The sequence below is a fragment of the Trichoplusia ni genome, chromosome 3, assembly GCF_003590095.1.
Source record: "Trichoplusia ni isolate ovarian cell line Hi5 chromosome 3, tn1, whole genome shotgun sequence".
Lineage (NCBI taxonomy): Eukaryota > Metazoa > Arthropoda > Insecta > Lepidoptera > Noctuidae > Trichoplusia > Trichoplusia ni.
This window is the reverse complement of record NC_039480.1, coordinates 12,396,269-12,423,624: the sequence shown is the minus strand read 5'-3', so window position 1 is coordinate 12,423,624 and position 27,356 is coordinate 12,396,269. Positions and strand designations below refer to the sequence as shown.

The 27,356-nt window shown below is 36.4% G+C and overlaps 5 protein-coding genes across 9 annotated transcripts; 4 read left to right on the top strand and 1 right to left on the bottom strand.

Annotated features, from left to right (window-relative positions):
* Positions 1-800: 800 nt before the first annotated feature.
* On the top strand, positions 801-3,444 carry LOC113491955. The gene is made up of 3 exons (XM_026869175.1): positions 801-930; positions 1,396-1,571; positions 1,892-3,444. The coding sequence occupies exons 2-3, from the start codon at positions 1,403-1,405 to the stop codon at positions 3,301-3,303; spliced, it is 1,581 nt and encodes a 526-aa protein (XP_026724976.1). The 5' UTR covers positions 801-930; positions 1,396-1,402; the 3' UTR covers positions 3,304-3,444.
* A 592-nt stretch (positions 3,445-4,036) lies between these two features.
* Positions 4,037-5,267, top strand: LOC113491954. Its single transcript, XM_026869174.1, has 3 exons — positions 4,037-4,243; positions 4,428-4,592; positions 5,032-5,267. Exons 1-3 carry the CDS (start codon positions 4,112-4,114, stop codon positions 5,239-5,241), a joined length of 507 nt encoding a protein of 168 aa, XP_026724975.1. The 5' UTR covers positions 4,037-4,111; the 3' UTR covers positions 5,242-5,267.
* Positions 5,268-5,588: 321 nt separating this feature from the next.
* On the top strand, positions 5,589-8,987 carry LOC113491953. 4 transcript variants are annotated; one of them, XM_026869171.1, is made up of 6 exons: positions 5,589-5,832; positions 6,358-6,533; positions 7,491-7,593; positions 7,832-7,930; positions 8,271-8,455; positions 8,765-8,987. In XM_026869171.1, the coding sequence occupies exons 1-6, from the start codon at positions 5,767-5,769 to the stop codon at positions 8,853-8,855; spliced, it is 720 nt and encodes a 239-aa protein (XP_026724972.1). In that variant the 5' UTR covers positions 5,589-5,766; the 3' UTR covers positions 8,856-8,987. The 4 variants fall into 4 exon arrangements, with proteins under 4 accessions (XP_026724972.1, XP_026724971.1, XP_026724974.1 ...); XM_026869170.1 differs by having other exon boundaries at positions 8,268-8,455; XM_026869173.1 differs by lacking the exon at positions 7,832-7,930 and having other exon boundaries at positions 5,590-5,832.
* Positions 8,988-9,960: 973 nt separating this feature from the next.
* Positions 9,961-18,733, bottom strand: LOC113491950. 2 transcript variants are annotated; one of them, XM_026869165.1, is made up of 11 exons: positions 18,604-18,733; positions 16,466-16,554; positions 16,000-16,184; positions 14,619-14,819; positions 14,082-14,218; positions 13,887-13,983; positions 13,308-13,471; positions 12,878-13,006; positions 12,464-12,556; positions 11,812-11,984; positions 9,961-11,576 (listed from the first exon to the last, which is right to left on the bottom strand). In XM_026869165.1, the coding sequence occupies exons 2-11, from the start codon at positions 16,552-16,554 to the stop codon at positions 10,376-10,378; spliced, it is 2,469 nt and encodes an 822-aa protein (XP_026724966.1). In that variant the 5' UTR covers positions 18,604-18,733; the 3' UTR covers positions 9,961-10,375. The 2 variants fall into 2 exon arrangements, with proteins under 2 accessions (XP_026724966.1, XP_026724967.1); XM_026869166.1 differs by lacking the exon at positions 18,604-18,733 and adding an exon at positions 16,940-18,411.
* A 383-nt stretch (positions 18,734-19,116) lies between these two features.
* Positions 19,117-27,327, top strand: LOC113491951. The gene is made up of 10 exons (XM_026869167.1): positions 19,117-19,308; positions 19,703-19,887; positions 21,695-21,873; positions 22,466-22,657; positions 22,821-22,957; positions 23,157-23,411; positions 23,869-24,000; positions 24,356-24,457; positions 25,046-25,218; positions 25,854-27,327. Exons 2-10 carry the CDS (start codon positions 19,709-19,711, stop codon positions 26,689-26,691), a joined length of 2,187 nt encoding a protein of 728 aa, XP_026724968.1. The 5' UTR covers positions 19,117-19,308; positions 19,703-19,708; the 3' UTR covers positions 26,692-27,327.
* The last annotated feature ends 29 nt before the right edge of the window (positions 27,328-27,356 follow it).

Sequence of the window (27,356 nt, the reverse complement as noted above, 5' to 3'; positions counted from 1 at the left end):
TTCTTTCATAATAAATTCCTACCAGGTTGAGAATAAAATCCAGTATTTTAATTTTAATTTTAATTTCATTACTTTCCTATGAAATTTAAATTTTATCCTATAAAGTTCCATTACAAAGCCAATGACTGGTTGCGCAGTTTTAAAATATTGATCCTGTAAAGATGGGTCAGTGTTAAAGTCTCGGGTCGAGTTTGGATGAAACTGGCACAGGGCTGCAGAAAATGGTTCGAAAAAGGAAAGGCAGCCCAGCAGTGGGAAGGTAGGGGCAGCGGATGATGATGCGAATGATGGTAAAAACTAAATATATTATGTAGTTCAATCTTTTCAATACAATTCTGTACGACAACGACAACTGACTTTTTTTATGTTCAGAGGTATGTAAGCGGTGGTGGTAGACCACCGCTTACGTGCCATTTTTATAACGGAACGAAATTCTAACTTCTAAACAATTCACAATTATTTAACTCAAAGCAAGGTTCATACTTGTACTTGGCAAATTATATAAATTTCTGCTTTAATTACAGAAGTAATTTGCCATAAACGGACAAAGAATAAAATTATTATGACGCAGTTTCAGGTATAGTACTTACATTATTACCTAGTTTGTAAGTTAGGTACTTTTAGCAGGAGATACGTAATTTGATTTTGCAGTAGTTTTCAATATCATAATGGCAAATGAGTATTTCAGGTAACGGCATGTACAATCCAAATCAAATTTAAATTTAAGGAGTATTTTATCCCTGATACTTCCTACGATGGCGAATATCGAAATAAAAAGCAAATTTGAGTGACGTTTATTTTCAAAATTGGAATGTCCACAAAATTTGTTGCAAATGTCGTTATCTCGTTTTCAATTTTTCACATACGTTGATAAATCGGAGTTTTAAATTAAAGGACTTATATTAATAATCACTTGTAAAACAGGATAAGGTGAGTATATATTCAGCATGAATTATCGTTTTTTTGATTCCCCATTTATAAGGAAAGGCTAAGGAGGTTGAAGTTAAGCAAGAGTTTTAAATGTCCCGGATTCAAACACGAATTGCAGAGCACAGATTATAAATATTATATACTAACGTCTTGAAAGCCAAAGACATACAAAATAAAAACTGATACAATATTTAAATACTACTCTGACATTGAAATAAAAATCACATCTGTTTGTACAACTACCTGGCCAATTGATTCTCCGGATCCCTTACAGTCGCTTATGAAGGAAAGGAATTCTAATCAGGAATTAAATGGTTTTCACACACTGGTTACTGATTTAATAATTTATAGGAACTCCCTCTTCTTGATATCTCTGCATCTCAGGGAACGCCTCAGGCATTAATTCCGCCATCGTGCATGTTTCAATAAATACTGTCATTACCTAGTAGATATGACTGTTGACAGAAGGACTATGGTGGAGCGTGCTCCACAGACAAAACAGGACGAACAATATCCATTGCTGAAAGTGGACGGAGGAGGCGGCGATGGCGGGGGGCACACTCCGCCGTCGCCGGCCCTGGCCACACCCGGCTGGGGTGTAGCATGCTCTCCTAAACAATCATGGCTTGTACGATGGCCAGGTAAACATTTCTTCTATTTATTCAAAATACATTGCTACTTTAATTACTTGTAAGTCTACAATTATAACGTGGATTGTTCGGCCATCTGGACACTATACAGAACTGGCGAAATTTAGAGAATTCGTTTATCTCGCAGTGGGATAGTTGTTATGATCTTTTTAACATAGTCCTGCTGGAAAAACACCTTGGATGGTTCCCTGATTAAATTTGTTCAATGATAAAAATGCAAATCTTGGAAACGTCCACTGTAGTTCAAGTCAGTATGCACTTTTGTTGTATGAAGACAATCTGCAATCTTAAATCCGTTTTATTATTTCCAGAATATATTTCGGCCTGCTGGATGACTTTGATCTTATTGGGGATATCATTCTTAGTGTTTTATGCATTGGGAATGGAAGCGTATCGGAGGCAGCCAGTATTGATCATGAAGTGCAACTCTTCTAAGCCAGCAAGTGATGTATACTACCATCACATAGTGCAACGAGGAACCTATCCACCATTTATGATTTACTCTGAGTATCTCTCAAGCATGGCGACTCAGTATCCATCTCTGCATTTCCATGTAATATTTTTAATAGACGATTCCTTACAAACTGCGTACAGGGGACCAAGGCACACGAGATTGATCAATCACCTGATTTATCCTACGGCGACGTTTTATTCGTCTTATCAAAGACTCGATGATAACAGTAAGCGTGATCTTACGGAATTTCAGAGGAAATATCAGAATGTTAACATAACTGTTATGTCTCTTACAAAATACATGGCTATGACTCCTTTGAAGTATAAGTGGAGGAATATACCCTTGAGCTTCCTACCGTTTTATGCTAGGATTTTCTCAGTATGGCAAAACGGAGGAGTGGGTATGGATTTGAATGCGTTCAATAATAATTTCAACAGTCGCTTGCATGTCGATCGAAGGATTTCCGCTATTCTTAAACAGCACAACGACGGCATTAACGTTGAAGATTACACTAATGCTCTGAATAAAATCGACCGCGAGGAAGAAAATGAGTTATTCACTGTGTTATACGACATTATCCACCAGATTTTTAATGGGACAAGAACGTTGTTATCGAAATCTTGCCCTTTCCTTCAAATGACAACCGAAAAAGGTGTGACGGTTAATGAGCCTTTGATCCGTTCAAACAGAAATAAACGAGAGGTGCAGGCGCCAATAAACGATACCACTCATAAAACTGACATATCCAAGGTATATGTGGAAATATTGAACTCAACGAACGACACTGATTATAGAAAGAACGAGTACCAAACATTACCGAATCTCGACGTTAACACTGATAAAATCACGGTGAACACTAATGAACCCATCAAAGCAGTAGAAATATCTAACTCGACGAATATCGATGTCGTAAATAAATTGGAAGGATCAAACAAGTCTGAAACCTTGAATAAATCTGACACTCGGCAACTGGTGATGTTCTATGATTTTTCGGTATTTTCCGATGGCTTGGCTCCTTCGTACCTATTTCAAGTATCCGATAATTATGGGAAGCCTGTTAAGTACGCGACCCCTACTCATCTTCTTTCTCTCGACTATGAAGGTTTGTTTGTGGCGGCTTCGTCCAAACTGCATCCGTTTTTATGCCACTTAATCTCCGCCGGTTGTCAACGTATGCAGCCTAAATTTGCCATTCAAGTGACGCACCTAACGCAATGTTCGGGCATGTTCAGGGAAGATACTTACTGCAACAATATTTATTTACTTTAGTTATAATTTCTTGTTTATGTAAATGTTTGTTACTTATTCTTCTATTTGTTTCTTGTATTTTCAAATGTTTCACTCAATTAGCGTGGAAAAATGTACTGAATTTAGACAATTTTAGTATTAAAATGTTCTATTATAAATAATTATTGTAGTTTATCTTAATTATCAACAATGCCCAATGGGTAAGTACCAAGTAAAGAGGGACAAAATCACATTTACTTTTAATTTACGGCTAGGAGCGTCAAAACATTAAAAATATCTTCCAGTAAAGTATCTTCGAAATCGGATCAGCGATTTTATAGGTCAATGGAAGAAACAGGCGGATAAACGAACGACGATGACATTCCACAGACCTACCATTCCAGCCAAGGTACACTTCTACAATAATTTATTGAAAAAAAAATGTATGAAGATGACTAGTCAGTCACGTGATGTATTCTATCATTATAAAGTCTCCTTCATAATTTTTAAGCATCATTTATCGATGTAGACGACTCCAGATAACGTGGCATGGGATTAAGCTGGTATTTACGTTACGTTTTCGAGCACCCTGTAGCTACCTATGCATATTATATCAGTATATGTTCGACTTTCTTAAAATGTGAAATAGCTCGGGGTTTTTTTCATATTTGTTCTTGTGAGGCTGAAATGCCTGTTACTGAATGTATACTAAAAGTAAAATTGACAATATTTTGGCATGACAGAATATAACAAAATTATAAATCTGACAGTTTAACTATCATTATTACAAAATATAATTCATAATGTTATTTATTCAAATCAATCCAATGCTAGATTATAGATTTCAAAGATGAAATTGCCATTTAACATGGTGCTAGCTCCTTTACTAAAGCCCTACCTTGGTCGCACACGAATGTTTTGCCATCATTCAACATTTTCTATGAGTATTTACTACACGTATATGTATGGAATACTTGGTTTCGTGAGTCATGTTATATTTTTTCTTGATAAGAACTTTTAGTGAATATATAAGAAATGAATCATATAAATTAATGTTCTGTAGATTACCGTGTTGCATTTCTTTGTAAAAAAATACTTTTTTGTCCAGTAGTAAGATTAACAGTTTAGTGTAATGGTATTTATTTATATCTGAATGCTATTTTCAGTGCATAAGCGCGAACCACTTGAGGAAACATTTAGGGGAAAACTATCCACAGATGCAACGTACAGAATTACGAGAAATGAACTTTATGCTCCTCCATGACCTGAAGATCATTGCGACGTCCATGGGATTAGTTCAATATGCTTGTTTAATTGTCGGATGCTTAACTGTGAGTTTCTTTAAGCATTTTTTTACCATCAAAATTATAAATTTTGTACTATTACTTTACTATAAGTACTTTACTATAAATTGAGATTCGGAATCATTCCCTCGTTTTAGGAGGCGGTAAGCCAACCCAACTTCTTTCGAAGTTCCTGGGACTTTTGCAGATCTTTAAAAGACCACTCAGTGTACCGTTTATGATGTCAGTTTAATGTACGATTGAATCTAAACTTAGTACCTATCTATGAGAGCTTTACGCCACTGACAAACTGTGAAGGCAAATATCGTTAGCTGATTGATTCCATATATTGGAATCCAGCAGTGAGCTGGCGTTTTGATCAATGGTCTAACCTTTCCTGTACGGCCTGTGACCAGAAGCGGGCCCGACATTATTATTTACATCTGACTGGTGCCCAAAGTGTCCTAACAACAGCTTCTATTCACAGGAAAATCCATCTTTATTTCTGCCACATCTATCAGGGCAGTTAGTAATTGTTACCGTGAAAATTCTGAACGCTCTTCTGTTGTTGGCTCCTGTAAACCTGAAGGCAGCTAGGAAGCTTACGCACAAGGTACCCGCCATTATGCTGATGACGTTCAACTGGCTCCAAGAATTCTGTGTGTTCCGTCAGTATCTTTGTATTTGTGATTTATGACTGTAACTTGTATTTTATTAAATTTATATATATTTAAAAATCTATCTTTTTCATTCATTACACTAAAGTCTGGAGTTTGAATGCTGTTGAGGCTCATTAAAGAAGGCCTGCTCAAAAAGTGTTGTTCGTTATGTCTGGTGGGTATTTTGACCCAGATTTTTTTTTTCTCAGTTTTTGACCTTTACCACATACACCAATTACCTACTGATGACCTATTACATTAAATCACAAATCAAAAGTTTAAGCAACCTCTACCTTCACCGTAGAAAGAAGTTTATAACTTGGAATTTCGTCCTCATTCAAAGTTGAAGTACTGGTTTTAAAAGTAATTTTACTTGACACTGACAATGGCATTCATCATTATACGTACGCCAGCCGGCTGTCATTCACCATTCATAACTTTAAATGCGCTACATTATGTAATATTCAATATTTTACGTGAAAATACGTGTGGTTACTCATGGAATGTATCTTGTTATAGTTTTCAGCGACCGCTAAGATGATGGTCAGTGGTTAGGAACTAACATGGAAACGGAAAGTAATACACTGTTGAATCAGCTTCGGCTCAAACATGAGAATCACCCGAATACTGTAAGTAGTTTGGTATTTCAGTATTATACATGCTAACTGTAGTCTATTTGTTGAGGAGCCCACGAGACCAAAAAGATTTTGCCACAAGTGTCAAACGCACGCAAAACTAGACTGTCTCGCGGGTGACCATATCTCAACAGTAGCTATTTCCGTCAACGAATATTTTCAGTTCACATTGAGCTTCCACGAGACGTAATAACCAGATTTGATACCTGAAAACACACATTAACTTTGCTCTGTTCATATTAGAAGCAGTTCTAAAGAATTACGGAATATGCTAAGAGGAATTAACTTAGTCCAACGTAAATTCAATCCCGCTATCTTCAACTTGCGGAGATGTGGAATCTTAAATAAATCATATATCTTCTTAAGGGTCTAAAAAGGCTTTTCTCAGTAGGAAAACTTACGTTACATAATATGGCGCTCGTTATTAAATGATTTCTTACATTTAAACTTTGACATAAAGGACCTCGTTTCAAGAGTGCGGGTTCGCATTTCCAATCAATACATCTTTATTGCTTGTAGTTAAGTCACCTCACCAGTGAGAACAGCGACGGTCTGAAGATAAAGTTACGAGCATTATTGGTCGCGCTTCTCGGAGTGTCGATGTCCGCATGTGCCTTCGCGTCGCAGCCGGTCGAGCTTGAGCTGGACGACGACGATGTTGCGCAGAAACTCAACAATGTCAGCTTTGCGAGGCGGTGAGTCTTGATATCCTCCGTATGGTCAGCTACGTAAGCGTCACTAAGGAATTCAATCCTTGTTTCGCGGGGGGTACCACAAACATTCAAGTCAGATGCACAAAAACACTCAAGACTCATTATAAGCATTCGAGAATTAACAAATGATGGTCCCACGCGAAGATCGAACCCGCAACACGACGGTTTCTGTGGGTTCTTCGTGGTGACTATTATTTCTGGGGTTTTAGTTACTTCCATGATGAAAATAGCGTCGATTAATGGTATATTGACTAATGTTGTTAAAGACAGCAGGAATGTTTGTTCATCTATCTGACTTTTTTTTGAGATCATCGACTTCTATTTCTGACCGTACCAACTTACCTGTAAGACAGTAATGCCTTAAAATATATATCAGATTATAAATGTGTTGGGGGGGAGACCACGTTTAGGCAAACGTAGTGTAGGACGCCCTGCGGCACGATGGACCGATGATTTGAAGAAGGTGGCTGGCAGCGGATGGATGCGGGCTGCCCAGGAACGGGATGATTGGCGCTCTTTGGGGGAGGCCTACGTTCAGCAGTGGACGGCGATAGGCTGAGATGATGATGATGATGATGAAATGTTCAAAGACTGATAAGGCAAAAATGAGCACCACGCTTACTCACTTTAGAACCAAAAGTCGCATGGTACTCTATAAAATATCTGACTATCACTCCTCGGTAAATAATTATAGCAACCAGCCAATGTCGTTTCAATATAAGATGTGCCGTTTTAATATAAGGCGTTCTAATTGAACTTCGGCATTCGTCAATAGTGGTGATATCTAGCAGAACCATGAGATTTCGACATTACATTCTTTTTTTAATATTCCCGAAATCAAGATGTACCTACTAATTTAGATTGCTGTCCATTAAGGAACAGAAGATCAATCACCAGATCTTAATGTTATTGCAAATGTAAAAATGAGTTATTATACAGGATCACGAAGCCGACCATTCGTCTCGTGATGGGTTATGGAAAGCTCAGCGCGTTCGTCACCGCAATAACCTCACTGCTGTTACTAGTTGCTGTCATGTCCAAGGTAATTTATGATATCGTTTTTTTTCATTTGAGAATGAATGAAGAAGAAATTGTTTTATACCGTCATTTTGATCTGGTCCCTTAGCACATACTTAGTAAGTGACTAATAAGCCAAAATGGCTATGGTCAGTAGCTCCTACGTCGCCTTGCCCCCCGTCAACAGCCAATAGACGCCCGTATAGGTAGCAAGTGGTGAGTGGCGAAAGCAAATATAGGTAACTTTATGAAGTATGCCACAGCTACCGGCGGCAGAGGGAACGGCGGCTCATCTCGCGGCGCGTCGGTCCCGGCGCTGCGCGCGGTGTCGGCGGGCGGCGCGCAGTGCGGGTGAAACAAATGTACTAGCGACTCTTGAAGCGGCCACAGCTCAGAGTGGCACGCGCGGCGGCATCGGTGGACGAATTCGGCTTCGCTCGACCGAAACAAATAGTTATGGTTTTGTTGCGGCTTGACGGTATCAACCACCGTTGATGCAACTAAGCGATCTGTAGTATAACATACACATCACTCCGCTCACCGCGACTCCCGCCGCCTCGCATGCCGTCGCCACGTGACTTCAGACACTACGTCCAGCTTTGTAGCTAAATACACTGAAGCAATATAATCGCCCTAAGCGCTTGGAGAAATGGCAGTTATCTTCAGGCGCAGGTTTAGCTAGTTAGTTGTGTCTCGCAGCAGTCGTGGTGGCGTCGCGGCGCTCGCTGGCTGGCCGCGCCGGCGCTGCTGGTCGCCGCGCTGGAGGTCGCGTCGGACACCAGCGACGCAATGCTAGCTGCCGCGCTGCGAGGGTCCGCTGAACCGGCCAGGGTGGCAGCTCAAACAGCTGCTGCCGCCCTACTCATTACCGTTGAAATACTAGTCTGGTATGTCTTTATTTCCTTTTACATTTTGTCTAGTTCGAGGCGTTTTATGGCAGTATTGATCGAAACTTCCCTAAAGGCGAAGGTTTTTTTTTATGTACACAGCAGGACGCGATTGCAAGAATCATTGCAGAGTTTTAAACCTGAACTCTCTCGTTAACCTACTTTGAGAAAAGAATTGACATATCCTTGGAAAAACGCGGTTTATCTTAAACAATATCTAATCAATCCTTATATTCTTCTGGCATCATTTCAAAGCAGTTCCTGGACACATTTACTTTTCCAACAATATTGACTACGAATATTTCACAGGTACTTTATAGCAAAATTCTTCGAGTATAATCCCCCGCCTTCAGCCGAAGATCGTGAGAAAGACAATCTAATCAGATCACTGCCGCAGTAACACAATAATGTAACAAGTTTAAAATATATCCACATGCTTATTTTGTATCTACATATAAATCCCATTGAACGAATCACGTTTTTGATTTTCCCATTCCCCAAATTATCATTAAAATACAATACGTATGCACGAGTCTTTTGTTTTATTTTACGATGTTTACTTAAGCTGGGATTAGAGCCATGCAGATTGCACGCCGACCCTTAGTCAAATGTAACCTAGGGTGATTCATCATACAAAAGTATATTTGTATATAAAACACAGAAAAGGTGGTATGTTGCCTGTTCCGCCTGTTCCTATCGAAGGTGACTTAAGTATACCTAAGATGTTAATTTCTTACGATCAACTAAGAAAAAACATGTAAACTAATCCCTAGTAAATCACCTAGGACTAGACGACTTGGTGAAAGCCGCTGGGTCTCGTTGGATGCAGGTGGCAATGTACCGGTCGCGCTGGAGAACGTATGTTGAGGCCTATGTCCAGCAGTGGACGGCTATAGGCTGAGATGATGATGATGATGGTGATGAAATCACCTAGGTGAAATAAATTGACTGGATAGGCGTAATACAGAAGGGTTTCTGTTATCAGCCTGTCTAGGTATGTTCTACTATTGTACGAGTAGCCTTTATTGGGTGGAAACTATAATATGGTGTAGCTGGAGCCCATAGACGTCGTGAAACAATACATTAGCGGTTCATGTGTAGCTCTATTCATCCATCCATCAGGCAGTATAGTTTCCAGCACGGATCTTGAGCGCTGAGGTCAGTTTTTGGGTCCCTATTACGGTATGATGTGAGGCCCGGGGCGGGCTAAGTGCAGTGATTGGCGCGCAGCGCATATCGTCATAGCCGTCACTCGTGATTGGTTGAAATTCGTTCTTTGCTGCAGTTGCATGCACCTCAAGATGACGAGTACGCACGATTGATTGGCGTTTTATATTACGATGCGCAAAGTGATCCTCGCTTTTCCGCCGAGCGCTCAAGATCCGTGCCGGTAACTATACCTACGTACCGTCAGATAGTTAGGTCACCCAAATAGCCATATACAAAGCATTGTTTTTTAACATTCTTATAGTTAAAAGGTCAATAGTTAAAAAATAAGAGCTTCATTTTATATGTTAGTAAATATTGCCATAATCTTTATTGTATCAAAAAATTACAAATGTGTTTTTTTTCAAGCCTTATCATAGTAATTAACTGATAGCACCTTTACTGCTTATAAATATATGAAAAAAGTATAAAAACTTGTAAATTTATCTAGGGGCACGGGAGTACGCCAGCCAAGTTATAATGTGTACATGTAACAGTAAATGATTACAATATGAAATAATTATACATTTTGATACGATTATCGACGTCATAATATAATATCTACGTAATACCTAACCTACTGCTTGACTTATAACTAGATATAATATAAAGGATAAAATATATTATAAAATGCTTAAGACTGAACAAAAACAAATTGTTTAAGGCTGGTCATTACCAAATAGAACAGAAATACATAATAATTTAAATCGCTTTTCATGTCTGACAGTATGTAATACCTTTGCATTTGCTACATGTGTAATGTCCCCTGACGTGCTGGCGGTAACACCATGCATTTAAATCATACTTCGCCAAATCGATAAGGATATTATCGATCTTTTCTCTGCATGCCATGTAATATTCGAACTTTTCAAGCAAAAATTGCGACACCTTCATAACTACATCCTCGTCTGGGTTCAAAAACCTCAATCGTAACACTTGGTCCTTGCTCAAAGCTGATATTATTGAGAAACACAATTCTATAAATAAATCACATTTTTCTTGGGACAAGTGTGCTAGTCTTGTTCCGAAATTATCAAGCGTGTCTTGTTTAATCAATATGACGTGAGGTCCCAGATGTAGATTTTGCTCAGACCGCAGAATTTTGAAGTTCATAAGATTTTTCCTCAGAATGTCATTAACATTAGAATACATGTTTTTTAAGCTATCGCTTTTCTTTAATTCAGAGAAAAAGTTGATTAACTTTTCCTTCAGTCTTAGTAACTTTTCTCTGCTTATTCTGCCTTCACGTATGTACTGTTTAAGTATGGACATGAACTCACTGTCTTCTTCATCGTAGTGAAGCTTTGATTTCAAGTATTGAAAAACAAATAACACAACTCTTACTTTCCAGTCAGGAAAAACTGAGTCTATGTATTCAATTTCTGCTGGTGCAAGACAGGCGATAAGTTCTGCACACAGAAGTAAAAAACCATCATGCAAAACTTCACTTATGTTAGAAAGTAACTCTAAAATAACATCTTGGTCCGCCTTACTCAAATGAATTAAAAATGCTGTAATTTTCATAATTTCTTCTGGTCGGATGGAACATGCCAACTCTTTGACAGTAACGCTGGAGTTGCCGCCTACAGTGCGCGACGAATAAATTCTTGTGGGAGCGTTTTTTGTTGTTACCTTTGCGGGTCCATATTTAGCAAAAAGTTGGTTTCGACCTTCCTCTCCCATATGGTATATCTTTGAAAGAGATACTGTGTGTTGGTTGTTCACCATCACTTTTCCATCTGCTGACAGTGATATCCTCACTTTGTTCTTATTTACCGACTTATTAACTCTTCTTAGTTTACCAAAGAAGTCATCCTTGTTTTCAATTTTTTTAAGAGCCCTTATGACTTCTGTGTTGCCTTCAATGGTGCCCTTGACTCTGCGAGTTTCAGCTGTTACTTTGTCGAATATTTTCCTAAGAAAATGAAAAGGTATCTTTAAGAAAGGTCATATACCTGTTTAGTAGCCTATTCTAGACCTTTTATTATGAAATCCTCAATTTATCTCACTTCGGGTACCATAGATTTTATAATTAGATATTGTCGTTTCTATCAGGGATACAATATTGAGTGCATAAAGCAAAAACCATATTTTTTTAGTTTATTAAGATAATAAATATACTAAAGAGCGAAGAATCATTATCGAATTACCTTTTGTTGTTGCTCGCTAGTGAATCTCTGATCTCATTTATTTTGTTAGCTTGTGCGTCTTGCACAATTTCTTGCGCTGTTTGATTTGACATCACTCCAATGCCAAGGAACAAGGCAGACGTCGTGAATTGGAAAAGTTCTGTTCTTGTCGGAGTTTCACCATATTTGACGTACTAAAAAACAGTAATTAAGATGATAAAATAGCATACCACAAATTTTCGCACAACGCCATCTAGTTTCAAATCAAATAAAGCTTTGTATTATGAGACCTAGGCAACTGAGAAACATACTTATATATTTCTAAATACATACTTAATTTATATAAATTAAAGCTAGACACAGAACAAATGATCGTGCTCATTACATAATTATTACTCCTTGGTGCGTATCGAACCTACGACCTCCGGTACAGCAGTTAGGACCACTAACCACCAGACCAACAGACCAGTCGTTGTCATAAATCTTCCTACTATGAAATATGTGTAAATAAGGGTAAAAATGTGCTTATATTAAAAAATAATAAATATTTATTCTTTTAACGAATTCAGACTTCCTGAAACATGGGTATCGAAGGGCGTACCATTTTTTTCCGTCTAAAACAAATATACACTAAATGAAAAATAATCTACCGTATTGAGTCGTGGACACTTACGTTGTATATCATGTCGCCCAATCCATTCGCTACTCCAATGATCCCAGTAGCAAGATTAGTAAACTTCAAAAAGTCCAATGCACACATAAGAATCTGAAAGAAAAATTCAAGATAAGTTACACGATACGGCAACGGCATACGCGGAAACCCTAAGTCGGACTGGTTTTCAGACTTTTTATCTTCTGACTAAACTTGACGACTGTCAAAATAGTATGAATAACGGTCGAGACCGACAATTGAACGTGCCTTCCGAGACACGGAGGATCTCATTATGGCAAGGCTCGGAATAAATGGTCACCCATCCACGGGCCGAGCGTGTTAAGCCACGAGCTACCTAAGTGAATAGAACGAAGAGCTAAAGTTGCACTATTTGAACTATCCTCAATATTGATGGTATTATTATTTATGTTTTACCTTAACGTTCCTGCCTGACGAAGCCACCCAGGTCAATAATTTCCCAGCCGTGGCAAAGGATAAGCCAACTGACGATACCAGTATATTAATCCAGCTTGAACGAGCTTCTGAATTCGACAAGTAAATAGTCTGAAATATTAGTAAAACAATTAATCTCTACAAAAATAGGTGAGACGGCTTAAGCGTATACTGCGAAAGCTCGTTTATCGTGGCATAGGTGCACAACTGCGAGTTACTGAACAGGCACTTGTGAATCCTATCCTATAGTATAGTTTACTATCCTATAGATAGATCAATCGGATCACTACTCTCCGCAAAAACTAGGCAAATGAAAATCGGCTTTTTCTTTTAAATTTGTGGAAGGACTTATTCTTTGTTCGTTTTGAGTACCATAATTCCTAAAAAAAACAAATGATATCCAAATACAAACCTGATCATGTTGAGCTCTATCAACCAAATTCGTGATCGATCGAGCTATACCATACACTCCAGTCACAACCCCAACGCCTATAGCCCCGGTAACCATCACAGGAGCTACAGCGGGGGCAGCGAACACAGATCCCACAATACTGACTAGAGCACCAATGTTGGCCACTGTAGAAAAAACAAAATGAACATTAATCGAGGTTTCTTAGGTTTACGCGAATGTTAGACATTGAAATGAAACTACTTTTACGGATTTGTGTGATCATGATACCTGCAAAGGTGTCGAAACGTCGGGAACTAAAATCAAACATTAAACCGCGATAAAATCCGTAAAAGTAGTTTCATTTCGAACATTAATCGATTTGTAACAATGGTGTTTCTGGTATTCTGTTGTGCTGTACCGAAGAATGGAATATGAAATTTTCAAACTGAGTTAAATAAGAAAATTAAAGCCAAAGAACAAAAACTAAGTACCAAAAAAAACCACCTTGCTCATCTAAAACTTAATGTTTCTTAGTCCATACTCCATTTTTCCAGTGCTTTTGGGACAAGATTTTACCATAATTTTTTGTAAAATCTTTACCTGTACTCAAATTATCAGCAGTGTTAATAATCACCGCCTTGGGACCCAGTTCTGGCGACGCAATCACAGAAAGCTGCACATGAGGTATTTCTTCACCCTGCAGACAACGTTTTAAATAAATTATCACAGAACACAAACAAATCCCACATGTTTACGTTGTTTACAAAATTATCATTAGATACGAGTAGTACTGACCGCTTTTATGACACCGGAATATTCTCCATTTTGGGGGACCACCATGACACATTTCGGCAGCTTGTTCTCTGATAAATAAGCCGTCCAATTTTCATAGACCCTTCCGTCATGATCTATGTATACTCTACAACCTTTCACTGAAATAAGTATCATAGCCACGAATTAGTTGGTTGGCAGCATAGATTCAAGGTCCAAAAATACGGAATGTTTTTTGTATATAAACCTGCATAGGGTTACAAAGCCTACTAAAGGGAAAGGGACAATTTGAAACAGTTTTTTACTTTTTAGAGGTTAATCCGGTTCCCGGCCTCCAGTAGGCCGAAGACTGGGATATGCAATTATAAAAAAAAGTTGTCCCTGTTTTCTACTATGTGGTCCTTCATAGATGCGAGTAATTAATACTTTGTAAATGGTGGTGACGCGATGACGGTCAGGGACTTTGGAAAGAACTTCGAATGGGACCGCTTGAATACTGCAAACTTACCGATATAATATTAACTCAGATATATCTATATAAAAATATATATAATGTCTCACCTTCAGGTTTCATAGAAATGCACTTCCTTACGCTGAACACGTGAAATACTAAAATGTGAACTGAATCTCCTTTCTTCTTATGTAGATTCAACCAATAGTCTTTTGGAGTAATTTTCCATATTGGTACTTCTTGGCTTGGAATAACACATACTATCCGTAGAACAGATATTACCAAGTTTTGACCATTGAATGAATATTTGGCTGAAACAAAGATTTTCTTTGTATGGAGACAATGGACTTGCATCCACTTGCGTCTTTTGATCTTTGTCTTCATATTAATGGTATTTAGACATCAATTTAATGGTATGCTATAAGGTGTAACTTTTTGACTTTGTGAGTTCTGACCAAGCAGGCCAGGCAGGACCACAAAAAAATCACGAAAACGGATATAGGAGTACTTCACTACAAGTACTGGCGCACTTTCCCTTAACCTCAACAATCCCGTCAAATAAGTTTCTTTGTAATTTTCACCCTTATCGTTACTTTTACTTGCTTTATTCCTCTTAAATTTCTTTTAAATCGTCATTACGTCCAAACGAATTCCTTCTCTAAATAAAGTTATGCGTGTATTATCTATTTATTCATAAGACATGTTTACTTAGTATAAATTGTTATCAGTGGTTTAGTACCTAGGTACTGGATGCGTAATATTCGCTTTATTTGTCGCTACTTTGTTGGTTATAGCCATAACAGTAGCCATGACGCATGTATATGGGTTAAACAAGCTGTCTGGTACCATTGGAGTACTATCTATTATACCTAAATCGTAACGAGTAGGTAGATAGGTAAAATTACACGTACCTACGTAGACCAAAATTAATATTTTTTTTAAGTTTTGTCTGTCCGCCTGTCTTCTATCTGCCTGTTTCTACCGGCTTATATCTAAGAATACTTTATTTTATAAATAACCAGTGATTCTTGTTTAATTCTACAGGAACGAAGTCGCCGATAAAGCTAGTTAGTCTTTCTCTCAAATAGTTTTTAATACAAAGAGCCTTTGCAGAGAGCATACTATAATGTTAAAGAGTTTCTCGATGATTTTTTTTTTTCATTTTAAGGAAATGTTTAATTTTTCTTTTTTTTATATTTATATTACTTTCAATTTTGTAGACTCATAATTATAACTATAAACAAAACAAAAAAAAACATGCCATGGCAAGTGGCAAACATGTTTTTAAGCACATACCTACCTAATTGCTCTATCATCCAATATGCATGCACCTGCGTGTGTATGTATGTATACCTACACATGTTAATGGCAAATAAATGATTATATTCTATACTATTCTTAAGATGCTGAATAATGATCTATGACTTAATTCAGCCAGATATAGCGATTACAAAGGTGCAACTTTAGACACAAACTCATTTTTATAAATACCTTGATCTAATATCTTGTTGAATACGTTTAGACATGTTTCTTCATCACGTTTCTCGTAACCTTGGAGTGTCAGTCGACCATTTACTTCTTCCACGCCGTCCACAAGATTGCCTTCCTTGGTTGGTGGCCCACAAATCGCGACTGCTACCTTTTGTAAAAGATATTTTCTATCTGCCCTTTTATATCTGCAATTGTTAATGGCATTATATAAATGTTTTCTTCTATCTGTACTAAGAAAGGTGCGGTGTGAAAGAGAGATGCCGCTCTACGCCGTGTGTAGAGCCGTCACGCTTCCACAACCTTATCATTTTAAGAAACTCACTTCACGACGAAGAGCTCGGTGACTTTTCCAGAAACTGAACATAATTTAGTAAGCTGTTAATAGGTATAGAGGTCAAGTCATTTTGGTGAGCGATTGCATATTATTATTAACCACTTACTGTAGAGCTACAGTAATGATACTTACAGCTCCCAATCAGCATCCCCAATCGCTTCATAATACTCTTGCTGTATTTCTACTGCAGACATTTCCATTCGCTGATTGTTGTTCGCCATCTTGAAACCAAATTAGAAATTAAGCTCTAATGACCTTAAAGCTACTAGAGATTCATTGAGTGTTCTATTCTATGATAAACCTGAGAGTGCGTTTGCATGCAACTTAGCAACTCGTCTTTGCTCAACACCGTAAAGGAGTCTACCCACTACACCGTCCCATACCATGACCGTACTATGAACGTGTCATCCAAAAAAGTATTATCTGTATTAAAAAAGCGACGATGCTGGTCGTAACGGAACGGGCTAGTGGGCATGGTCTCATACTTTATAATACAAATAATATTTTTTTGCCTGACACGGTCATAGCACGGTCATGGTATGGAACGGTGTATTGGGTAGACTCCTTGAAGTGACGGAGACAGCATGAGAATTAGGGATTACTCACATTTTCTCAGCTCTATTCAGCGTACGGGTCGTATGTTCTAGCTGATTCGAAGTGTATATATCTTCATCAAAGATCTTTGTTTTCTATGGACATGAGCTGAATAGAGCTGTAAATATCAGTATGAAAAGTCCCTTAACAGCGATGAACTAAGTGCATGAACGTGAATGTCGATTAGTTCAAATTTATTTGTATGATCTGACAAAAGATTATGGTTACACAGATAGATAGGATATTCTATACAGCACACCACATAAATTCATGATTCGATAAAGACAAATAGCTAAATGACCGAGTTGTTAGGGTAACCACTGTATGCAACGTGTCGCGGATTCGATCCCCGTTTAGGACAATTATTTGTATGATCCACGAATGCTTGTCCTGGGTGTGGATGTATTTGTGGATGTGAATTAAATGTTTGAGGAGCCCTCCGTAACACAAGTATTACATTCTTGGCCGTGGAAATTTGTTTTCGAAGACAAACAGCCACAATGGGCGGCCTTATTGCTAAAACCGATCTTTCGCACACAATCTTTATATGGACTTCATTCAGAGGAAGCATCATTGTCTAAGTTCTGTTTTGACATTGTGTTTGAGTTCAAAATATGCAAATAGCATACTCTCTGCACCAGTTACTAAATCAGTCGAGTAGTTTGTCACGCAATTTGGAAAACAGAAGATGTTGTTAAAAAAACTTTAAAGTGTATGGATCAAAGTAAATAATATCAGCAGCTTTCTACTAATCACACAAATGCAAGCGCAAAATAAGACGTTTTTTTTTATCTTGAAGTAATGTAATCAGCATAGCACACACCTACCTATCTGTCCACTGATTACCAGTGCAATCATTACGATCAAAAGATATCCAATTATACAAACTCATTGTGCTAATATTTCAGTTTGAGTTATAATATTAAATCGTGCCTAAATACTTAGGTAGGTATATAAAAAACAGATGAGTGACTTGAGCTAGCAATTTGAAGGCTTATTCCAAAGCGGTATGGTTTGTTTTCAATTGACACACACAACAGTAGTTAGAATTATAGACACTGTATTCATCTTTTGATTAATCCAATCTGGGAAGTCTTTGATTGATTGGTTTCATATCACATAAATAGTAGCGCTTCGTTTACTCATTAACCACAACCTAACGTTGACTGACAGTTTTATTTGCGAAACACAGATATAAATTAGATCACACACAATTCAATAGAGCGCTATGTTAACAAGACGAGACGGCCTAGATTTGTAAGGAATTAACGAAAACACAAAATAATCTAAGATTACAGACAATTGTAAGCAATAACCAGGCATAGGTGCTACCACAGTAGGATACTAACAATTAAAAATCTAGCCAAACAAATATACTTCTATATCCTATTGAAATAAGATCGAAAATTCATTGAAAAGGTAACATTACTAATCCAATGAGATCATACAAGCGCAACTGTGGTATCCAAACTGGATGCGGTGCGCGTACGCAATATTATAAGTCCGAGCAATATACCTACCAGTAGCCTAGTTACATAACAAATCCTGCAGGCGGCACTACTGTTCATGAAACAGTCTATTTATATATTGTTTAGACTATATGGTATATCTATTGTAAGTTATAAGGCCATGCATTTATACAGAAATCAACTCTTTTAAAGTAAATCATTACTTACCCTTTTTCTTTGAAAGAACTGACACCCACTAAGAACACTGGTTCTTTCTCGAATGAAGAAAGGAACTGCAGATACATACAACTGCTTGTAAGCCTAGCCCTCTTTAAAACCACGTTTCAAGAAAAGGTACCGGTCATAGACAAAAGCAATGTTGTAGTTTTAGGGTGACCAACAGCAAAATTTTATAAAAAACATCATTTTTCTTACTAGTTTTCTCTATTACACGCATATTATTCAAACCACTTTTATTTGTGTCTTATCGTACCAAAGTGTAACATTTAAAATGAAAGGCAATAAAACATTTTACTATTGAATACTGAATAGGTACAAGTGTTATAAAAATGATTATACTACAACCGGTTTGAATTGAATTTAGTTCTGGATAATATAGTCGTGCCATTTATACGATTAAAAGACTAACAGTTCATCAATTTATAATTAAAACCAACAGTCTTGCGTGCGTTCTTCATTTTGACGTTTGATAGAAAACGTCACAATGGAAAATTATAACGTCATTTCATTATGTCAAAACAAAATACACTTCAAGTCAAGCATACTGCTTTTAACGACGTATTTGATAATTACTAATTATAACTTGATTGTTTAATATCGAGGATTTTACTCGTGTAACTTTGATTGTGATCAAAGATTATTTAAAGCGAGTAGTGCTTGCCTTTTTGGTGAAAATAGTGTTTTTTTGTCTAGGTGAGTGAGCAGTGTTATTGTTGTTACCTATTAGGTCATGTTTCCCATTCCCATTCAATGAAAATTTAAACAAAATTAATGAAAAAATAAACTAATACAACAAAACACTAATGTTCGTCTTTCTACAATTGTAATAATTTATTGACCGAAAATATATATACCAAATTGAATTAAGAAGTATATAATAATAATTCTTCTCTATTTATGTAATATCTTATTTTAATTATTGTAAGGCAAGTAAAAAATTCTAATTTCAATGACTAGAGGTCGTTAAAAGACAAATTAGAACATAATTCCGTACCCTATTTTCATTTTTATAAAATATGTTAATGTAAATTATAAACAAGATAACATTTTTGCATAATGATGCAATAATTTTACTGTGTTTTTATAGGTTAGGATGGCGGCAGAAAAATCAGGGTTGTTGCAAGTCGGCACTATTGAAACACAGCTGGAATCAGAATACTTACACAATGGCAACGGGCATGCTGAGCTAGCCGAAGAAGCCATGGTACAACTGTCACCCGTACAAATACAACAGGAATATTATGAAAATCTAGGTGATTGTGACTGGGTTAAGTGAGTAATGTTTTATATTTTCTTTTTATTAAGTATCAATGAAGCAGTAACTATTTAACACACAAAGAGTGTTGAATCATCTTATTGTGAAAGAGTAGAAAAATAAACTTTATGGAAATAAATCCACTTATTCATTGTTGTCAAACAGAAAAGTACGGATAGACCTTAGGCACGCTGTGTTAAATTTATGTTCAATTGTACTGAAATCAGGTAAATACCAATCACACAAAACATTATTACTTAAGCTAAAATAATAAAACATGTCATTCCATTCTATGTCAGCTAAGCATGATGACAACACTGGTACTAATGAAATTCAATTCTTGAATTTTACTTCATCATAACTTTGTTAACTTGCTTATTTTTCCCATGCTGTACATATCTATTTTATTATCTATCTATTCAAACAAATGAGCAAGCACAATGGTTAGTCATCATTTTAAAATGCAAATTTGCTCTACAATTTTAAACTCTAATGCTTTACAATAAGGTTTTAAATAAGTAATTCTTATACAAATATTTTTATCTCAATAATTAAACATTGAAAGATAAGTGTAAAGAGCTTAGATTTTATAGAATTTATGCACAAAAGGATAATAATTAATCGTGAATTGTCTAAAGTGCTTTACTTCAACTTATTAAACATAAGTTTATTATTTAACTTATTGTGTAAATGGAGAATATAAATGAACAGAACTTTTATGTTATTAATATATCATAATTGTTTTTAATTTCAAAATAAAATATTTTTAAATAAAATACAAGGATTTCTATTATACTGTGACGGATACATTATACTAAACCTAAACAATGGACAATTGATATTTTTTTTTATTAAAATAAAAATTATTAATTTTATTAATATGTAACGTAAAAAACGGAAAAAATAATGGAATTGACACTGTATTATATTATTATGTGATTCAAAATTCATTTAATTTCGTGTTACATTACGTGACTGTGAACACACCACGAGTGCCCATACTTGGGACGTCATAATGTTGAAGTAATTTCATGACAGTGCAACGTTTACAGCTATTATCTAATCTATAAAATTCCCGTGTCACGATGTTAGTTACTCCTCCGACACGGTTCGACCGATTTTTATGAAATTTTGTATACATATTGGGTAGGTCTGAGAATAGAACAACATCTATTTTACATACCCCTGAGTGATAAGGGCTGCTCTTACTAAAAAAAATATTTTGTTTGTTTTACGAAATTGCTTGTTTTTATTTTTTTTATAATATGGCATTAAAAATACATACAACTAGAAAAAAAAATATTTGGCAAAACAACTTTTGCTGGGTCAGCTAACTTAATAGCTATATTATAGTTACGGGCACGGATTTTCAGCGCTGACCTTCACCTGTGTGAGTGATTTTTGGGTCCCTTTTGCGGTATGAAATGAGGTGCGGGGCGGACTAAGCGCAATGATTGGCGCGCAGCGCATCGCGTTATAGCCGTTACTTGTGATTAGTTGAAATTCGAAACGACGAGTTCGCACAATTGATTGGCGTTTTATTTTACGATGCGCAAAGCGATCCCCACTCTTCCGCCGAGCGCTCAAGATCCGTGCCGGTAACTATACATATATTATGTAGCTTGACAATAACAATAAGACGTCACACGCGCTCGGGTTTGTTCGGGAGCTGTCGCCGCGTATTCGGCACTGGATTCAAAAGTTAATTTTAATTTTGATATAACTTTTAAATATGGCTAAAAAAAAAAAAAAAATAATAATCATCTTTCCATTTTTCAAAGAAAAATTAATAATTCAAATACTCAAATATCTTTTTCCTTTCAGGTATGAGAAAAGCAACAGAAACTATTTGTTACAAAATGTCGCTTTTGCACTGTTTGGCAGTCCTAGTTGTGAAGGGGAGTTGACCGAAGTCATTGGCGACCAACATGCACACCTTGAAGGATACACTTCACGACAGAAGGAGCAAGTCATGAAAGTATATGAAAAGTTATGTGAACAAAGTATGTGACACTTGTCATAATTTCTCACTCATCTTGTTACAATGCTCCTTTTTTCTTTATGTTTGTAATGGTTAACAGGAGCATTCAATGATATTTTCCGACGTTTATATACACACACTTTCTTGTTTGTTTGTTTGTCGTTCTGGCTGGATTTTTGTTACTCAATTTTGAGACACTTCCCGATAAGCTAGCAGGCTGAAATTTTCAAAGTTGCTTCAAACCCGATGAATGCAATTTACAACTATAAAAACGGTTGGACCGGTTTTGATAAAATTTGTATGGAGTGATATTTATAAACGTATTAATTTCGATTTTTCAAATCTTTTCATTTTTGTTATAAATTGTGTCTGCATATTCACAAAAGTTCAATTCACATTGGATGACATTAATGAAATGTTTCAAAAATAAATTTCATTAATGTCTGTCTGGGTGTCATCTGTCACTGAGAGTGTTAATCTGTGTAGTGATTAATGGTTATGATTATTGTTATTTTATTTACCGCTCTATATCATGTACTTATTGAATGTAACACTGAGAACATTTTACTTGTGAACCATTCACCTTTGTACAGTCTACAGTATTTTCGTTTCAGGTAAATATTCCCACAATGATGATGATATAGTCATGTCTGTGCTTCTTGTGGTGTGCGCCAGACCGAAGCCAGTGAAGTTTTATAAGCTGCAGCCATCAGACTATTGGTTAGACCTTCACGAGAAGACGGACAGCGATATATGGTGCACGGCCATATTCAGAGTGAGGAAGTGTATACCTACTACTGTTGGTAGTAAGTTACAATATCTTTTTATTTATATTGCTATTTTTTTTTTATGTTACCTTCATATATTTTGTCGCACTATTGGGCAAAATGAGTGATCTTCAGCCTGCCACATTTGCGAGTCGTGTATTGATAATGTTAATTATCTAGATTAAAACTTTTTTGATTTTAGTGAAATCATGCCGCGTGTACATAGATGAAAATGCGAGGGTATACCAAGACTGGGATTCGTATATAACAAATAATACTTTACCAAAGTGTGTAATTGTAGTGCCTGAAAATGGAGAGTACACTGGAACTCTTATAGAGGTAAGACTTTTTTATTATCAGCCAGTTATTATAATATTTTTCTTTTCCTCTTGTCAAGTATGTGTGTGTGTGTCTCTTGTGGGCGTTGAGACCCACCAAAAGCATATATTTTATTCGGAATCATGAATATAAAAACGACAATGACATTTTTTCAACAGTGATGAATTGAATGAATAATGAAAAATATAAATAATTTCAGGGAGAAGAAGCATTCGCTGTAAAACTTACAGTAGCGCCATCACCAACACTGGGTATAAAGGCAAGAGTGCTCAGTTCCGTAGACACAGCTACGACCGTAGCTTCAATAGGAGCCATTGGTGTGATCGGTGTAGCAGCTTTCACTCCCGTAGCGCCCGTAGTACTGGCAGGAGCCGCGGCTGCAACCGTAGCTACCGGTTTATATGGCTTAGTACGATCTTCATTACACCTACATGATCGAAGCGTCCATGAACAAGTAAGCTGAATTATACATTAATCGGTTCTATAGAAAAAATCAAAAATTCTTGTGAACTTGTTGATTTTTCACTAGCTTATGACACAGTCAGCTAAGAACAATAACTATGAAATTTTATTTAATCATATCCAACTTCCAGTTTTTATGTCCCTCAATATTGTAAAACGTTTTGATGAATGATTTTTTTTTTAATTTACAACCTTATACAAATTATTAAACTCTAAACAGAGGTGGAATGCTTCAGGGTACTTCCTTATCACCATAATTATAACCGTCCCTAATTAATATCGTTTTGATAATTTTAACACGAAACCTATAAACTATAACACTAATAGAATTGATTTTCTTGTTAAAACAAATCTCATTTATGTATCGTTCTAAATTGTATGACAGTATCTCCTCACTACTTTAAAGTGTGATAATCGTGACTTTGAGTTTTCCTTCACATTTTTTTCAGAGTATAAGTCCGACGGATGCAGAAGCTCGCGGCAGTTGGCTGAACATAGCTGCATCCAGTGTGGGGCTGGCCGCCGGCGCCGCCAGTTCACTCCTATCGCGTTCCGCTGCCGCTGGTACTAACATGACTAAAGTAAGTTTATTTACTCATAAAGAACAAACAAAAAAGTCACTCAAAATGAGACCAAGTTTATAGAAATACAGTAGTTTGAATAGCTTCTAGTATGACCGTACAAATTGTCTCATTTATATTTATTCAACACTGTAACACGGTAAGAAAAGTGCGCTGTAAGGACAGTAATTATTTAGAATACTGCCAACGTTGCTCATTTTAAAAGAGTCCATAGCAACTGCTATGAAAACTAATACTAAAACGGCATTCATTCATAAATGTGTTCCTATAAACCTATAATATTGACTTCAAACATCTATGACAGTAATAGAATATCTATTTACATTGTACTCAGCCTTAAATAATTTATTTTTAGACGGGACAAGCTTTAGCTGTGTCAGTGGAAGTACTACGTCATGCGAATATGGTGACTGGCGGAGCAGGTGTCGTCAACAGTCTACTGCATATAATATTAAAGGTAATCTGTCAATGAAACACGACCGACGTGTCTTGTTTAGTCAAACGGTTTAATTTTGACCTAAATATTCAGCTTAATGATAAAACTATTCCAGAATTCTATAAAACGAATAGGGATGATGTAGGTAGGTACATTAGGTAGTTTATTGGATACTCAAAACGTATGTTTTCTTTTGTCCTGCTCTTCTATCCAATCTATCCATCTTTTAAACCCTTTTGATAGATGTCATACTACGTAAAGAAATACGTGAAATTTGACATCATTAGAATTAATTATTCAAATTTATCAGAATGTATAGCTATAATTTATGATCAGTGATGTAAAAATCTGGTTAGTCCGTCCGAAAAATATTATATACGTATTTTTTATTTAATGTCATGAAAAAAAAATGGACAGAGGTTTAAAATCTCGTGTGACGTCACTTACCATTCGCCATTACGTCACAACTGCATCGAACTTTAAATCTCTTTTTATTATATAGTTTCTGTTGTTTTCCGACTGGCTCACTAAGTTTTACTTTTATACCCAACATCCCTGCATTTTATCAAATATGTAATTTATATTATATGTTTATTTATCATATTTTAGTACCGCAAACACGGAGAGAAACCATCGACATTGGAACTGTTCCAATTCGCTTCAGCCACGCTATTCTTCTGTCACGCCGTGGTTTCCAACCGAACGGCTCAGAGTATTATTGAAGATGCCCAGGCCAGAACTATCAATGAATATCGGTCTACGCTTAGAAGCAATAGACACAGGTAAGACCAGCCAACTTAGATTATGTTAGTATGTGTCTGTTTTATTTCTCAATTTGAGGACTTTGAACCACTGCTGCAAGTGACCTTTATACAAGACGGCGCCAACGATCTGAATGATGTTTAGCCGTAACCTGTGAAATATTGCTTAACCTCTGCCTCAGTTGTGAATATCAGAGCAGTTTCAAGTACAAGAAAAGTCGTATTAAAATAAATATACCCGGTATATTGTCAGTCAGTAAGTTGGTTCGAGTGGAACTGTCTGTCAATGACAGCGAGCGTGCTGCGGCCACGGCCGCTATGCGGCTGTTTTGTAAACATCGCTATATTTTACAAAATATAGCTGTTTAATCAAATGGCTGAATAGATTCAGGACGTTTAGTAAAGAGGTTAGACTCTTAATTGAGCTAGTTAACCCGTCATTATACACGAATGTGGCGATGGTTATCGGCCTAGCCTTTTGCATTTTCGGAAGGCTTCCAGACTAAGTACCAGTGTTTTACATGGAGATATCCTATCTGACCTCCTAAAACTAGTAACCTGGGCAAAACGGTATGGAATGACCATAGTGGCCAAAACGTTAAAAGTGCTTTCTCTTAATTACACTGTAATAAATCTGAAATAATTATTATTTCTAGGAAAATGTTCGACAAAATCAGTGCTGAATCAAGGAGAGTACAAGGTGCAATACAAGGTAACACTGAAGTCATCAGAGGCATTCAAAACATTATGGATAAGGATCAGTACTTCGCTGATGTGCTAAGAATAAACAAAGACGTTAATCAGCACAAACTAAGAATATCCATGACATCTGATGGACAGGTGAACTTGAATGCCCAACATAAGTTTAACCCCTCAGAGTTGTATAACCTAGGGAAGGATGGTCGTGCACAGCTGTTTGAGAATCTTGGTCCAGCTACACTAACTGCTAATAATGTACCAACGCGTATCGTACCTACAACGACGGCTGTCAGCAGTCTTGGTGAGGTTGAAGAGGATGCTACTCTAGTTGGCATACATCCTGGTGAAATATTGAGGATCGGTTCTCTACTGGTTAGAGTAAGTGCATCGGGGGCTGAAAACGTGGCGCTTATGCTTGAAAATCTGAGCCAAGATGTATACGCGAATTTAATGACAGTGTCCTTCAATGTACTGTCACAACTGATCCCCGAAGATATCGCGAGACTTAGGCTACTAAGCCCAGATGAAGATTTAATAGTACAAATTGTTAAGTTTGTTTTTAATTATATGAAACATAAGAGGCCGCTCGGTGATGCTAGTCGTGATAATGACAATGGAATCGTTATTATACTAAAAGAATTCTTTCAAGAAGGCGTAGTGCGTCAAGATACAATTTTATATTTGAAGAATCGTTTACTCGGCTGGGTCGATGAAGAAATGGATCGTAGAAGTCTGGAATACCCGAACAAAAAGTCAATTGTATGTGAAACATGTAGAGGTATCAGGTATGCTTAAGAATGTAAATAATTTTATATGCTTTAATGCTATTTATTCAAGATCAGGATTGCTAGTTAAAAGCATAGGGTTATTTAAGTGTCACGAAAGTTAATTAACAAAAAAAATCGTTCCTTAAATACAGTAAAAATAATATATTTCTTCTATCTACGTTACATATATTCTGAACATAAGCTTTTTGCTTGAGTGATTGTTAATTGTTATTATTCTATAATCCTAGTGCCTCGACCCTATAAAAGAGGATGATGCTAGATTTTGATTTTAATGTTCATATATTTTACATAAAAACCTGAAAATTTGTAAAAGTTTAATTTTTACTTACATGTTATATTTTCAAAAATAAGCCAAAAATTTACATTTCACTATTTGAATGCTTCCTTATAGAAATCTTCGGAAATAAGTACATTATTACTAACAAAACATATCAGATGAGTCCAAAGCTATATACAACAAGAGTATTATATAAGCCTTTGTACTGCTATATATTTTAAATAATTTTCAAGAGATATAAATGATAATTATAAAAATGTGATAGATTGTGCACTGTGATACACAAAATGTAGGATATAAAAATGATTACAACGCACAAATGTAGTGCCTTTTAAATCACTCGTCTAAATCTCATTAAAATACAAAGTTAAACAAAATATTTACACTTTATTATC

Coding starts and splice junctions, on each gene's coding strand:
- LOC113491951 (XM_026869167.1), top strand. CDS start 19,709: ATGGCGGCAGAAAAATCAGGGTTGTTGCAAGTCGGCACTATTGAAACA. Junction 24,458..25,045: donor TACTGCATATAATATTAAAG/GTAATCTGTCAA, acceptor ATCATATTTTAG/TACCGCAAACACGGAGAGAA. Junction 25,219..25,853: donor CTTAGAAGCAATAGACACAG/GTAAGACCAGCC, acceptor TATTATTTCTAG/GAAAATGTTCGACAAAATCA.
- LOC113491954 (XM_026869174.1), top strand. CDS start 4,112: ATGAAATTGCCATTTAACATGGTGCTAGCTCCTTTACTAAAGCCCTAC. Junction 4,244..4,427: donor TGTATGGAATACTTGGTTTC/GTGAGTCATGTT, acceptor TGCTATTTTCAG/TGCATAAGCGCGAACCACTT. Junction 4,593..5,031: donor TAATTGTCGGATGCTTAACT/GTGAGTTTCTTT, acceptor TTCTATTCACAG/GAAAATCCATCTTTATTTCT.
- LOC113491955 (XM_026869175.1), top strand. CDS start 1,403: ATGGTGGAGCGTGCTCCACAGACAAAACAGGACGAACAATATCCATTG. Junction 1,572..1,891: donor ATGGCTTGTACGATGGCCAG/GTAAACATTTCT, acceptor TATTATTTCCAG/AATATATTTCGGCCTGCTGG.
- LOC113491953 (XM_026869170.1), top strand. CDS start 5,767: ATGGAAACGGAAAGTAATACACTGTTGAATCAGCTTCGGCTCAAACAT. Junction 6,534..7,490: donor AATGTCAGCTTTGCGAGGCG/GTGAGTCTTGAT, acceptor GTTATTATACAG/GATCACGAAGCCGACCATTC. Junction 7,931..8,267: donor GCAGTGCGGGTGAAACAAAT/GTACTAGCGACT, acceptor TGTGTCTCGCAG/CAGTCGTGGTGGCGTCGCGG.
- LOC113491950 (XM_026869165.1), bottom strand. CDS start 16,554: ATGGCGAACAACAATCAGCGAATGGAAATGTCTGCAGTAGAAATACAG. Junction 16,185..16,465: donor GGGGATGCTGATTGGGAGCT/GTAAGTATCATT, acceptor TAACAATTGCAG/ATATAAAAGGGCAGATAGAA. Junction 11,985..12,463: donor TGGGCGACATGATATACAAC/GTAAGTGTCCAC, acceptor ACTGTTTTTTAG/TACGTCAAATATGGTGAAAC.